Raw genomic sequence first — 13,159 nt, 5'->3', positions numbered from 1 at the left:
GCAATCCCATCCACTACCCAAGCTCCGAGGGTATCCATAAATCTATGTATGAGGATTAGTCTCTATGTTGGAAGAATGCCCCATCTCCCAGTCAAACCCAGGTCCCATCATACACACACCAGCACTCAGATTGTGACTAAAACAGCCTGTTTGAAAGAGCTTAAGGCCAGATCTACAATGGTTACACACATCCAAATATCTGAACCTGAATGGTATAGGATCTGTGATCCACGATATGACAATTTCTATAGTGGGGAAACAGATTTCAGGCATTGGTGAAGTTGTAATTAAAACAATAAGGAAAACATTAACATCTGCAAGACAGGCGATCTGGGATACGCAATGACAGATTTGAGCCAGCCATGCCAAGGAAAGCAGATGCACAAGAGTGCAAATATAAGCACATACTGAAAAGTAAGTGTTTTGGTTCATGATGATAAAAGCAAGACCATCAGGACATCCTTTCAGGCAGATGTGCTGTTTAAAGGAAAACACTCCACGAGGGGAAGTAAAATGAATCACTCACAAGAAGTACTGTTGAATTCTTTTAATAACACTAGGAAAATATCATAGTATTAAAGTCCTGCACAGGATCCTCAAATGGTTATTTTGGTTGGGATTTCTTTGTGTTTATAAACCAAACTTTTTTTTCCCAATTGTGTTTTCTTTTAAACCAACTACTCCTTTACAATGGTATTTCCAGTTAAAACTCGGCTAACCTATAAATACCTGAATACCACAACACACATTGTGTGCGTGGGTTTTGTTTAAATCTTAGCGGAAATAATGGTAAATCTATTCAACACAGGGAAGCAAACGTCGATTTGTTAAGCGGGGAATGTAACAGCCAGTAAAGAATACATTGCGTACATAATACAGAAGGAAAAAAAAAAATTATCATCTGGAGTATGTGACATTACGCTGATTTTGTACCTTAAACCTATTAGAAGTTACTCTGTTGGCCAAAACTAATCCACTGAACAAGCAGAATGTTGGTCAGAAGTCTAATGTTTCCTGTACCAGCACAGAGAGAATATAAGCAGTCCAATGCTGTTAAAAGAAAACATGAAATCCAGCTCATGTTTCTGGTTAGGGATCGATTTCTTCGGGAACTACTGTTAACATAACATCTTCGTTGCCCCTGCGTACAACCATGTTCAACGTACTGTCCTTTTTAATAATGTCACTGACATCACTGGCTGAACTTATCGACTGTCCATTGATGCTTATAATCACATCGTTGTCCTTCAGGCCACCACTGAAAACACAAAGCAGCAATGTATTATTATAATTGCCATTTTATTGCCTTTACAATATTGTTTGTTTTTTTTTTTTTTTTTTTTAAAAAAAGAGATTGCTGGATTTTTCCTATTTGCCACCCAACGGCAGTTGCACAGCGACACAGCGGGCATGCAAAAAGCAACCAAAATTTACGAAGCGGTGAAGATTACAACACAATGCAGAAACCTCAGAAGATCGGATGGAAGTACAAGTTTGATGAATCCCATCTTTCACTGTCTTTAAAGGAATTCACTATTGCAAATAGAGCAGTGATTCTGCAACCAGGATCCTAGGTGCCGATTCGGTGGAAGAGACAGAGCATATTTTTCTTTTAAAATAATTGCAGCAAGGTTTGCATTTTAGCGGGGAAATTTTCCAAGCTTTTATTCACATATTCATAGCAAAGCAACCTGAGTGGCACCGTGTGTCATGAGGAATTTCATGCACATTCATGAATTTTTTTCATGCAAAATTCATGCACATGAGGAATTTCAGTCCTGGATCCATGTTGTCCTCCATGCATAGCTTATTGGTGGCCACTTCACCTTACCTTTGTGTTTTAAACCTGAGCAGAATAACAGATATACATGTCCTTCCCCTTGCCCGCCTGCCCGTAGCCCTCAGACCCCCTTCTCCTGACCTCAGCACTGTATGCAAACCGAAAACAAAACCCTCCCGACTCAAAGCAAGATGGGGCAGAGCCGGAGCTGGCACGATGAGGCTGCCCTGCCCGGGGCTGCGGGTCTCTCGCCGAGCTGGCTGAGACGGCTGCTGGGACCGAGAAACGGGGTGGTGAGGGATACCAGCGACCACAGCGTCTTGCTCAGTCTTGCACAACGATCTGGCTCCGAGTTATGGAAATATTAACCGAGTAACCAGATCAGACATGATTCAGCCCTTCAGCAGAATCCTTCTTCACAAAACCACAGAGCAGTCATCGGCCCCTTCTGCCCGCAGAAAAACGCCTTACATGAGCGTCTCCTGTAAGGATGCCTTGGCCAACCTTTGCAACAAATCTGGTTGCCTACTGAAGGCATGGCTTAAAACATTTCCATAGGAGAAACCGTTTGGATTATCTTGGTCTCTCATGCAGCCTCTCCTCTCGACTCATACCCAAGGCAGGAGGCTGCAGAACTGCTCTGATCCCCCACCAGCAGGTCTACACAACGGGCATCCAACAGGAAATCAGCAGAATGGGGAAATCCATCAACCAGGAGCAGGGGACAAGAGTAAGCATGGGCTGCATGTTAATTGCCATGCCAGCCTTTGGGTGAAGTGTCCTGATTTGAGGTTGACTAAGTTATGAGGACACGTTGCCTCCCATTTCTTCTACCTCTCTAATATCCTTCTCCCACTCTTGGCTAACTATTCTCCGTACTTTGATAATGATTTCCGCACCTCCAGATTGGACCTGCACATCAAGGCAGCACGTTCAGTCCCCCACTGGAGCAGCCACATTATTCCTACACTAACTGCCGTTTAATTTCACACTACAGACATCCACCAGTGTTCTGCACAAACAGCGCTGCCAACTAGAATTACCTACAAAAAGCAGCAATAATTTAGAAAGCAAGCCAGACAGCTAACACTGTATATATCTTACAGTGGCATCCAAACTGTAACAAAAAGGCATCATCCAACCATCCTCGCAGTCTCCCTAAGAGACAACATATGCCTGCTCCAAGCAGCTTTCTGCCTACATGCCTTTGGTGCTACACACACCTCTCTCTTGCCACAAAGTTTTCCTCTTCTCTTAAATGATCTCTAGTTCCAGAAAATGAATAAAGTTTCCTATTTCCTACCCTGGATTACTAAACAGTTTTGTATTAGCCAGACTCTGAAGGGAAAGTGTCTGCAGCAAGAGCCAGCCAGACCAGTGCCAGTGACCACAGACCAGATGCCATACTTCAGCCAGGCACCTCGTGAAGCGTGGTACCGACCAGCAGGTGAGGAAAAAGATCAGTTGGCCAAAACCAAAAGCTCTTCCCAGCAACGTGACTCCTGACAAAACTCTCACATGGAAGAGTGTCTCCTGCCAAAAGAGGATTTCACCTCCGATGGAGGCACACCAGGAGAGCTGGTGGCTTTGCCCAACGCTGAGGTGCTTGGGCTGAGATGGACACAACTTCACAAGGTGGAAGCAAAGCTTCTCCCTCGCTCTCCTATGGGACCATGGGGAGCACACACAAGCGAATGTCTTTATTCAGCACTGGCATTGGTACAACAGACGTCTTGGAAGCAATTGCTGAGAAAAGTGAAAATTGAGTTTTCACGCCCACTGAATCCTTGCCCTTTCAGCCAGGAACACTGACAAGGCTTCGCTGCAATACCCTGATACGTTCCCAATATTGCCCATCGGGGACCGGACTGAAACCACAAACTGACAAGCAGACTTCCAGCAGACAACCTAATCGCTATCAGATGGTTGTAATTTTGTTAATTTAGCATAATCAAGATAGCCAGTTAAGCAGGGAACACTCTCCATCATTACCCCCTTAAATCAGTGGCAGTGGTTTTGAGAAAAAAGTAGTTCAACTTACGCTTCAGCTGGTGTTTCTGGAATTACTTCAATAACATAGGCCCCAGAGACAACATCAGGGAAGTCTTTATGGCGATCCTTCAGCTCTCTAGCTTTGCTGGAAAATGAAAAAACAGCAACAAAAGTATTTTGACAAGATGGGAAAAAAAAAAAAATCACACATTTTTACTTAGTTAACTCACTAGCTGAGGTATTTTACACATGTTGATGCGACACTTCACAATTCATTTTAACTCTTAAAAGGATTTCAAGAATTATCACACTTAGCATACAGCTTTTTAATGCCTATTTCTGGTAAAAGCAATTATTTCAATAGATACAGAGGATCAGGGTTAAAACATTTCAGAACTTGGTCATGGCTTTAGAACTAGCAGATCCCGAACACGTAGAAAAAAAGCCCCTTCAGCATTCAATGCTTTGTTATACCCCTGCTCCTGCACATTTGAAACCTGGTTATTTCTACAGGCTGTAGCATCACACGCTCGTGAGTATTTTCTGGTTTGAGTATGAATAAGCAAGTCCACACAGAAGTTTCGTTTTACATCAAGTGAGTTGTTTAATGAAAATAATTTTGTAGAAACGGAAAATATGAACGTAGCTGTTGTAATCCTTGAAAACATACTGCCCTGTCTTCTCCTTGACCCACATGACAGCACGGGACAAATGGTAACAACACTAATAGAGCCCTGGGACAAATTAACGATCGCTAGCTATTCTCTTCCGAAGCATTAAGGAAAAGAAAATGTCCAGGGAGTTGTTTAAAAACTAGCTCATACAAGAGTCTACAGGAGAGTTCAACCATGTGGCAGACGTAGAGGAAAGGTAGCAAAAATTGGCTGCGGGTTTTCAGCAGCACCTACAGAAGCAGACACTGCTGGTTCCTCCTCCTGGTTGTTTCTGCAGATCGCGAGCTTGATCCAAACGCATGCAGTGACCACACTTCAGAAAGGTGAGGAACCGCCGCTTTTACTTACCTAGGAGTTAGGGACATCATTCGTATGCCAATGTATTTCTTTTTGGTTATAGCTTTTCCTACAAAAAGAAAAACAGGTCTTGATCAACTACTCTTACCAAAAGAGACTCAACGGCTGTTGACTTTCTGGTTTGTCATTTCACTTTCAAAGTGGTGAAGTACGGTACCTTTAGCTTGTCTGTCATGGGATTCGGTTAAAAACTTCTTGATTTTATCTGATGGGATAGCAAACGAGATCCCTGCTGTAACTTTTAATGTGTTAATTCCTATGACTTCACCATCCTGGAGAAATAAGAAAAAATTATTAGCAAATGTGAAATGTCTTCAAGAGAAATTGATGGTTTCTTCCAAGCAATCACAAAGACAAATCCGTACAACACCTTCCATAGCTGGTTTTCAATTTTCTAAATGGTTTTCTTTAAGTCTAATTTCTCTGAATCATCTATTGATAAAGTATTCTACAGTTTCAGAAAACTGATGTGGGTATTCATCCTGCCACTAGCAGAGAAAGATCAGAATTGGGCAGACAAGCAGCGTATCCTACAAGCAATTCTGACCTGTTTATTTCAGCAGGCACTGTGTGAAGTGTGGCACCAGCAGCTGGTTCTGAGAAAATATTACAGAGTAATATAAAGAAAAATGACAGTTCACCTAAAAGCAAAACTTTTCCCAGTAATGTGACTCCAGGAGAAAGTTCCAGATAAAACATCTCTGCTGTCACTTGAAGATTCAAACCATTCTCAATTCTCAGCAGCTTCCTTCCTGATCTATCCCAGATAAAAACTATCCAACTACAAATTTGAAAATGGAAGTTACTGGTGCTGAAATTCTACTACGAGTCGGGTGAAAAAAAATTGCCAAATCTCCAAGGTAGAAGCTCAGATTAGCTCTTTCTTCCAATTTGTGCCGTCCCTCATTGAGGACCACTGCCTCTCCTCCGTTTGACCCCACGTGTCCCCATCCAAAAGCTTCCAGACAGTAGTCGGATTGTGCAACCTGCTTCAGTTGTTCTCTCTTGGGCTTGCTCACAGCTGCTGCCAGGTCATAGAATCACAGAATGGTTAGGGTGGGAAGAGACCTTAAAGATCATCCAGTTCCACCCTCCTGCCCTGGGCAGGGACACCTCCCACCAGGCCAGGTTGCTCAGAGCCCCATCCGACCTGGCCTTGAACCCCTCCAGGGATGGGTCATAGTCAGCTCTGATTCTGTTCTACTGTATCAGCAAATAAACCCTAATGTCCTGATAAATACATGGGGTTTTCAGCCCCCTCAGCGTGACTCAAAATAAACGGGTGGATATGTTTTTGAACCATTAAGCTGAGTTTCAATATGCAAAAAAAAAAAAAGTGCCAGCTGCATGGTATACAGTGAGTGCAAACGGCTCAACTTTAAAATGTGCTTTTTACTTTTTGCAAGGCATGACCAAAAAAAAAACAAATTGGGCATTACACTGTTTCAAAACTATGCAAACCATAAACACCTTAAATATCGAAATCCAAGCGTATCTCGGGATTTGCCAACATAAGCACAGACAAGTTATTAGTAAGAACCATGTGAATTTTGTGTAGTCAGCCAGACACTGAAAGCTCTGAATCACATTTCTGGTGTGAGGTTTTGTTTGTTTGTTGGTTTGGGTGGGTTTTTGTTTTGTTTTTAAACTAAAAGGCAATAAGCTTGCCACTAAGCAAACTTAAAGAAACTCTTACCAGATTTACTAGGGGTCCTCCGGAGTTTCCATACTGAAAATAAACATATGGCAAGAACATGTTTTAATATCTACCTCTTCATTCATGGCAAGCAAAACATAAAAGAAATTTTTGAAATATTTCTGTAGTAACTTTTTCATTGTCTATTAAATTTGTGCAATAGAACAGCCTTAACATCCAAACCCATTAACTACACTTAACATCACTGCTTCTAGCTGAGCTTTGCAAACGCTTGGTCCTTCTTCTCTTGCCAGAGTAAGTTAAGAAAGCCAAGGTTTTTCTTTTGTTTTAATAGTACCACACTAGAAACTTAGAAGATTTTAGGACAGCTCTGGGAGCTGTTAGTGAAGATTTCTTACAAGGCCAACAGTAGAAGTACAAAACCTATTGTTTTGCCTTTTCTGCAGAAACAAACTTGAACCCTTAAACCAAGCTTGGCTTCTTTTTAAAAACATGATGGATTTCGAAAAGATACTTATTCACCGGGGAATATTGCCTCCTCCCTCGGAATTTGTAAGAATCTTGAAGTTAAGGCAGATATTGTACTTGGTGTGGTTCCGTGGGGGATTTTAAAATAACAATCAAGTGCTGCTGCACCGCAGATGTCCATATTTACATGGATAAAAGAAGAGACAACTGTGCTCACTGTTCTTAAGAACTGTATCACTAGTGAGCTTTTCAAAGCAGCTATTCAAGAAATCTAAGAGCTGAAGGGGACGAGGCTCAGAGCGGGACGTACGTTGATGATGGCATCGGTCTGAATATAGTCCATATCAGAGTTGCGGAGCCCCAGCTCCTTCCCTCCACGCTGAGTGGTACTAACGATCCCCGTAGTCACCGTGTTTTGAAGGGAAAATGGACTTCCAATCGCGACCACAAATTCTCCTGGCCTCAAGTCTGCAGACTGACCAAGCAGAAGAACTGGCAATTTACCCTACAAATAAAAAGAAATAAATAAAAATTCCAATGTTGTTAAGACACTATTACACTGGTAGAACAAATTCTATAGAAATATGAATACATTAATAGAGCAGAGGGAAAAAGAGAGGCTTTTATCCCTTGTGGATTTTCCTTGCTGAGTTTTCTTTGAATATTTCATGTGGTCCTGTACAGAAACATCTCAATGAACTCTAAGAGTTGGCTCTTTAGACTGCAGGAATACTTTTTCCACAACAGGTACACATTAAATCAAAATCAATTAAAGGACCAAAGGAATATTTATGCTCTGCTGGTACAAAGCAAACATCTGATGATACTAGGAATGAGTTGTTTCCAACAGCTTCTTGAAATAATTAGCCAACAGCTGCTGAAGTAAAAATAATGTATTGTTTAAGAGTGAACACTAAAGAGTCATGAAAGCAACAGCAGAAGTGTATCAAACATGCATATGTACACTTAAAAGCATTTTATGTTCTCACAAGACACCAGCTAATGTTTCATCTTACTGTTTTTTCCAATGGAGTATCTCTTCTAAATAATTATATTGCCTCCTACATACACTCATGTCTTCTTCTGAAGATGTTAGGATTTAAAGACCTTATGGGATTTTTCTGTTATGACAGTAGAGGATACCATTATATTTTCCTTTCAAGATCTTATCTCTAAACTTATTAACTATCATGTTATTGAAGACATTCCCACTAAGACAGAAAACATTCTTAAAACCCAGCATCAACCGAGATTGCTGCAATTTACAGCAATTAAAAAAAATAGGGAGGGAAGGTTGGATCCACGCACCCTTGTCAACGCGATGGACCAAGGGAACCGAGCATGGTTTCTCCAAGACGTGTTTTATCTGCACAGGAACCAAACTGGCTGGATAACAGACTATTCAAGCTGGACCAATAACCCCCCCGCAGCAATCAGAAAACAGCTGGGTAGCTCTTAAGGCCTCCTACTCACCAAGTAATTAAGAAGGATGTTCTGAAACAGATCCTATTTTAAATAAATACTCTGCCTTAATTTATCACCTGCCTGTAAAATACTTGAGTGCCATTTCTCCTTTTCTTTGCATTTTTAAAAATCAGTCTTTACTCTTTCAGTGATATAACATTTATTTTAAATTTTTTAATTAATTTTTAATTTTTGAATATTTTTAAATTTTTTTCTCTTTAATCTGTTGTCCAGATGAACCTGACCCTCCCCAGGTATTTAACTACATATTTAATCATGTCACTAGACTATTTCTATTAGCATTGATGCACCTAGACATGTATAAATTCAGGTTTCAACTTGAGGATTTGGAGGATTAGGAGACTACTGAACCTGAAATCAAAACAGGAGGAGTCTGAAGGGATGTATCTTTTGCTTGGCAAACCTAAATTTAACATAGCTTTCCTCCAAGCTCACTCCACTTCAAAATTCTTTCCTTTGCTCAACAAACCTGGCCCCAAAAGGAAAAAAGGCATTAGTTTCACTTTTCAAAACAAGCTAGTGATTCTAGATTCAGTGGAAGCCCCACCTAGAGATTTAACTTAAAGCACTTTGCAGGGAGTGTATAACATAGTCACTTTATTAGAACCGGGGTACCTTCAAGGTATTCTTGAGCTGTGTACCTAAAACGGAGCTACAATTTGGCTTAATACCCCCTTCTTATAATTCGTTCCTTCTGGAAAACTTAGACAGGTGCCTTTTTCATCCCAAACCCGTTCCAAAGCACACAGATGCATGTGCCTATGCTTGATGGGATCACAAAGATATACAGTGGATGTTCATGTAGCAAAGAAACAAGGCAACACTTAGTATGATCTGATTATTTGTACAAATGCCCGAGTTAGTAATAATTTTGTTTCAGAAGTTAATAGCAGCTGAATAATTTCTGAATTCTGACAAAAAAAGGGGAAATATTACATGTTTAGCTAGCTCTTTAGGGGTCTTTTGTCACCAGCAGTTTGAAAGCCTGTGTCAATAAGTCACCCTTAGGGACAAAAATCCACTAATATAAAGTAATCCAAATGCCCACTACTGTGTATTTTTCACCCACAGTTTTATTTTAAATATCCTAGGAGATACACAATGTCTGCAAAGTAGAAAGGAAAAAATAAAGGCATCAGTCATCACTATACGCTGCTGCAAATACAGAAGTTATGGTTTTAATATTTAACAAGCCTGGTCCTATGTATCCTCTATCCAACTTTGTTATAATTCCACCAGCAAAATTTTACTCAGATGAACAGATTGTTTCAATAAAACTCACTGCCAAAATCCCAGACGGGATAAGATGCTCTATGGAAACTTATCTTTCAGTCTCCAGACAGCAAGAAAATAATTAACCGACTGCTTGTTAAACAGAATCAGTTGGAAGAGCAACAGAATAGGCAACACAGTAAGGAGAAAAGCATTTCCCTTTCTAAATATCTTTCAGGGGAATGTTTACACAACCAGCAATGCCCTACTATTAAATAATAATTATCCGTGGTCCCTATCAGTGCCACAGCCATGGATAAACCCAGCCAAGGCTGTGGCTGGATTCTGAGAAGGATTCAAGGGCGATGCCCAGTTTCCCCATCGTGTTTGCAGGGCGGCAGAGAAGCAGCAGCATCCCAAAGCAACGCTGCTGAGCAGTTCATAATATCAGAGCACAGCCCTGGCTCCAAGGGACCTCTCAGTGCAGCAGGGAAGAGGCAGCTCCGATTAGCTGTGCTGGGAAGCACGCAGCATATACAACACCAACGGCCCCATATGGGTCTCATTTGGAGAGAGGGAGCACCCTGGCTCTTCTTTCTCTCACCAGATGCTATTAAGCTTACATAGCACGTGTTTTCAAGATGTTGTTGGTCAAGAAGAGCATCTCTTTTTGGCACTGATTTTCCTTATTTAAAAAAAAACAAAACACCACACTAACCCAGCAACGCAAAAAGTGGCTTTTGTTTGTATCCCAGTGCACCGAGAATGGATACTTTCTACAGAAAGAGGACATTTATCAGCAAATGAAACATAGACAAGCAAAAGAAAATTAAAACTTTTTTTATTCATTATTAAAAAAGAAAGATTGCTTGTGTATGATTTAAAGATTTATACAATGTCCCTGAGTTACAAAAACAGTCACGAAGCCAAATTCGCATTTGGCAGCAGAAAGAAAAAACATGAACAATCTCTGACTAATACAATTACTTTTGATTGTGCTGAGTTTTCAAGCCCGTGCCTATACTAGCTAGGCTTCAGTTCAAAGTCTAACCCTGTATGGATTGGCCGTGGGTCATCCGTGTGATTTAACACGCCTTCTGGAAAGAGTTTGGCTAACCTTTCCTTTGCTAAACGAAAATCAGTTGCAAAAATCGCCTTGCTCTGCACGTATTATGAAACAGAGCTTTGGAAATGGTGTTCTCTATGCAGTATGTTTCTAGAAGAGCTATCACCTTACGTGAAAATACACCATCTCAAGATAACAGCAAATGTAACCAATGCACTTGATTTGTCATATTCTGATAACCAAGAGAATTAATTGTTACCTGTTATGTAGCTCCATGCCATGGATACCCGCGTGGGTATCTACCACACTTAAAAGAACAAGAAGGATGCTGAGCACAGTTGAAAAAGGGCTCCAAGGTGTGGGAGTCTACGTGGTAAATGAACGTCAGTGGGGTTTGCATACTACTTGAAATGCTATTCCTTACGATTTCGCAGTGTGATGCAGAGTGCACTAACAACACTGCATGTAAATACTCTCATTAGGGCCTCCACAAGTAAATGCCATGAATAATTGGTTTTGATGAATGTATGCATTGTAGCGGCTTTAAATTTGGGCGTTTGCTCTCTAAAAAAGCTCAAAAACGACGTTGCCACATTCAGAACAAAACTGTCCATTAACAAAAAAACCCCAAGTATTTATTTAAATTGTAGAGGTGGCTTTGAAGTGAAATCAGTAGAAAACCAATCAAATTCCCTGGGCATCGAGTGATCGAGTGGGGAGTACGTCCTTCTGCAGGCCACACGAGGAGTACTGGAGATGCAGGCTAAGCACTTATTGTGGTGGTTGTAACCAGAATCGTATCAGAACACCCTGACTTGGCCCTCACCCCCTTCCACTGGCAACTCCTGCCGAGGATGTTAAGGCAGTCCTTGGAAACCAAGCTTAAGTGCTTGGGTCTGGGGCCCCTAATGACTATACTTAATAAATGGGCACTCTTCAATTTTTACATAAAGTCTGATGGTCATCAGGATGATGTAATTACTGTTAGAACTCGTGATTCTCTTCAGTTAACTATAGATTTGCCACAACAGTTAATTAAAGTCCCAGGCAAATGAGTATGCCTTGCAGCACAATGAACAGGGAGCCAGAAACACCCAACACCTAAACCCAGCTCTCCTGGTGACTCACTGCATGACCTTGGGCAACACATAACATCTTTTCTTTCCCTCCTCCCTCCGTTTTTCATTTGATGAAGCCTTGGGGCTCTGCTGGGACCCATGTTTACTCAATAAAACAAATCTGCAAGCTGGCATTCTGCAAGTACACTAGAAATAGGACTAAACATGCAAAACCATAATTGGCACATGACTCACTGTTTACACCCAGCCAGAGAAGGAGCCATTAATTACCGCTAATATTTTAAGCCTTTCTCATCCCAAAGGGCTTCAGACAATTTTATATATGGATTCGACTCCAACCCTAGATAAACATAACCCCCATGAAACGGAGAGCTGCACACCACCACAAGAAACGGCTTCACCCAAGGATCAGATGCAGCTATGCCACAGATGGGAGTCATCAGCTCGGCACAGGAGACTAGGACAAGTCTAGAAGAACAACATAAGCATCCAGGAGCCAGATGTTCACCTGATATATAGGGTGTGGAGCACCTCTCCTATGAGGACAGGCTGAGAGAGCTGGGGTTGTTCAGCCTGGAGAAGAGAAGGCTTCGGGGAGACCCTACTGCCCCTTCCATTATCTGAAGGGGCTACAGCAGTGATGGAGAGGGACTCTTGATCAGGGAGGGGAGCCATAGGATGAGGCGGAATGGTTTTAAACTAAAAGAGAGTAGATTTAGATTAGATCTCGGGAAGAAATTTTTTACTATGAGGGTGGTGAGACCCTGGCCCAGGTTGCCCAGAGAAGCTGTGGCTGCCCCATCCCTGGAGGGGTTCAAGGCCAGGTTGGAGGGGGCTTTGAGCAACCTGGTCTGGTGGGAGGTGTCCCTGCCCAGGGCAGGGGGGTTGGAACTTGATCTTTAAGGCTCCTTCCAACCCAAAGCATTCTATTATTCTATGACACATTAGCAACGTAACTTGAGTGAGGTAAAATAAGTGGAGCCTTGACAAAAAGAAGATGCAGCAGGTATCCACCCCTGGGCATAGATAGTACCATAGAGAAATAAAACCCAAGAGACAGACAGCCATAACCAGTAGGGGTTTCAGTTGGATCCTTTTCATCCATGAAATAAGTGAATCTGTCTCTATGTTGGCACGGAAAGCAAGTAAATCCCTTCTCTGCTCTGTAACACCCTTCGTTTGTGGAAGGAAGATCACAAATTCACAGGAAGCAGTTCGCAGTTCAATAAAGTGATGAAGAGGAGACAAATGTTCCAAGTTCAATTGGTGTTAAATAGTGACAGATTTCCTTCATGCTTTTTCTTTTAGGTGGAAAAGAAACAGATGCTTGTATGGTACGCTAATTCAGCTGTAACTAACTCTGGCAATACACATAAGTTCCCTGGGAAT

The 13,159-nt window shown here is 41.6% G+C and overlaps 1 protein-coding gene across 1 annotated transcript in view; it reads right to left on the bottom strand.

The window, feature by feature from the left end:
* Nucleotides 1-533: 533 nt before the first annotated feature.
* HTRA1 (HtrA serine peptidase 1) overlaps nucleotides 534-13,159 on the bottom strand; it is a 33,710-nt gene continuing 21,084 nt past the window's right edge. The window contains exons 4-9 of the mRNA XM_074158893.1: nucleotides 7,239-7,433; nucleotides 6,500-6,532; nucleotides 4,961-5,075; nucleotides 4,795-4,852; nucleotides 3,822-3,917; nucleotides 534-1,258 (exon numbers count right to left, since the gene is read on the bottom strand). Coding sequence (XP_074014994.1) covers nucleotides 1,090-1,258; nucleotides 3,822-3,917; nucleotides 4,795-4,852; nucleotides 4,961-5,075; nucleotides 6,500-6,532; nucleotides 7,239-7,433 — 666 coding nt within the window. The 3' untranslated portion in view covers nucleotides 534-1,089. The remainder of the gene's footprint in view (nucleotides 1,259-3,821; nucleotides 3,918-4,794; nucleotides 4,853-4,960; nucleotides 5,076-6,499; nucleotides 6,533-7,238; nucleotides 7,434-13,159) is intronic.

The sequence above is a fragment of the Numenius arquata genome, chromosome 15, assembly GCF_964106895.1.
Source record: "Numenius arquata chromosome 15, bNumArq3.hap1.1, whole genome shotgun sequence".
NCBI classification, from domain to species: domain Eukaryota; kingdom Metazoa; phylum Chordata; class Aves; order Charadriiformes; family Scolopacidae; genus Numenius; species Numenius arquata.
This window is presented reverse-complemented; position numbering and strand designations above follow the sequence as displayed.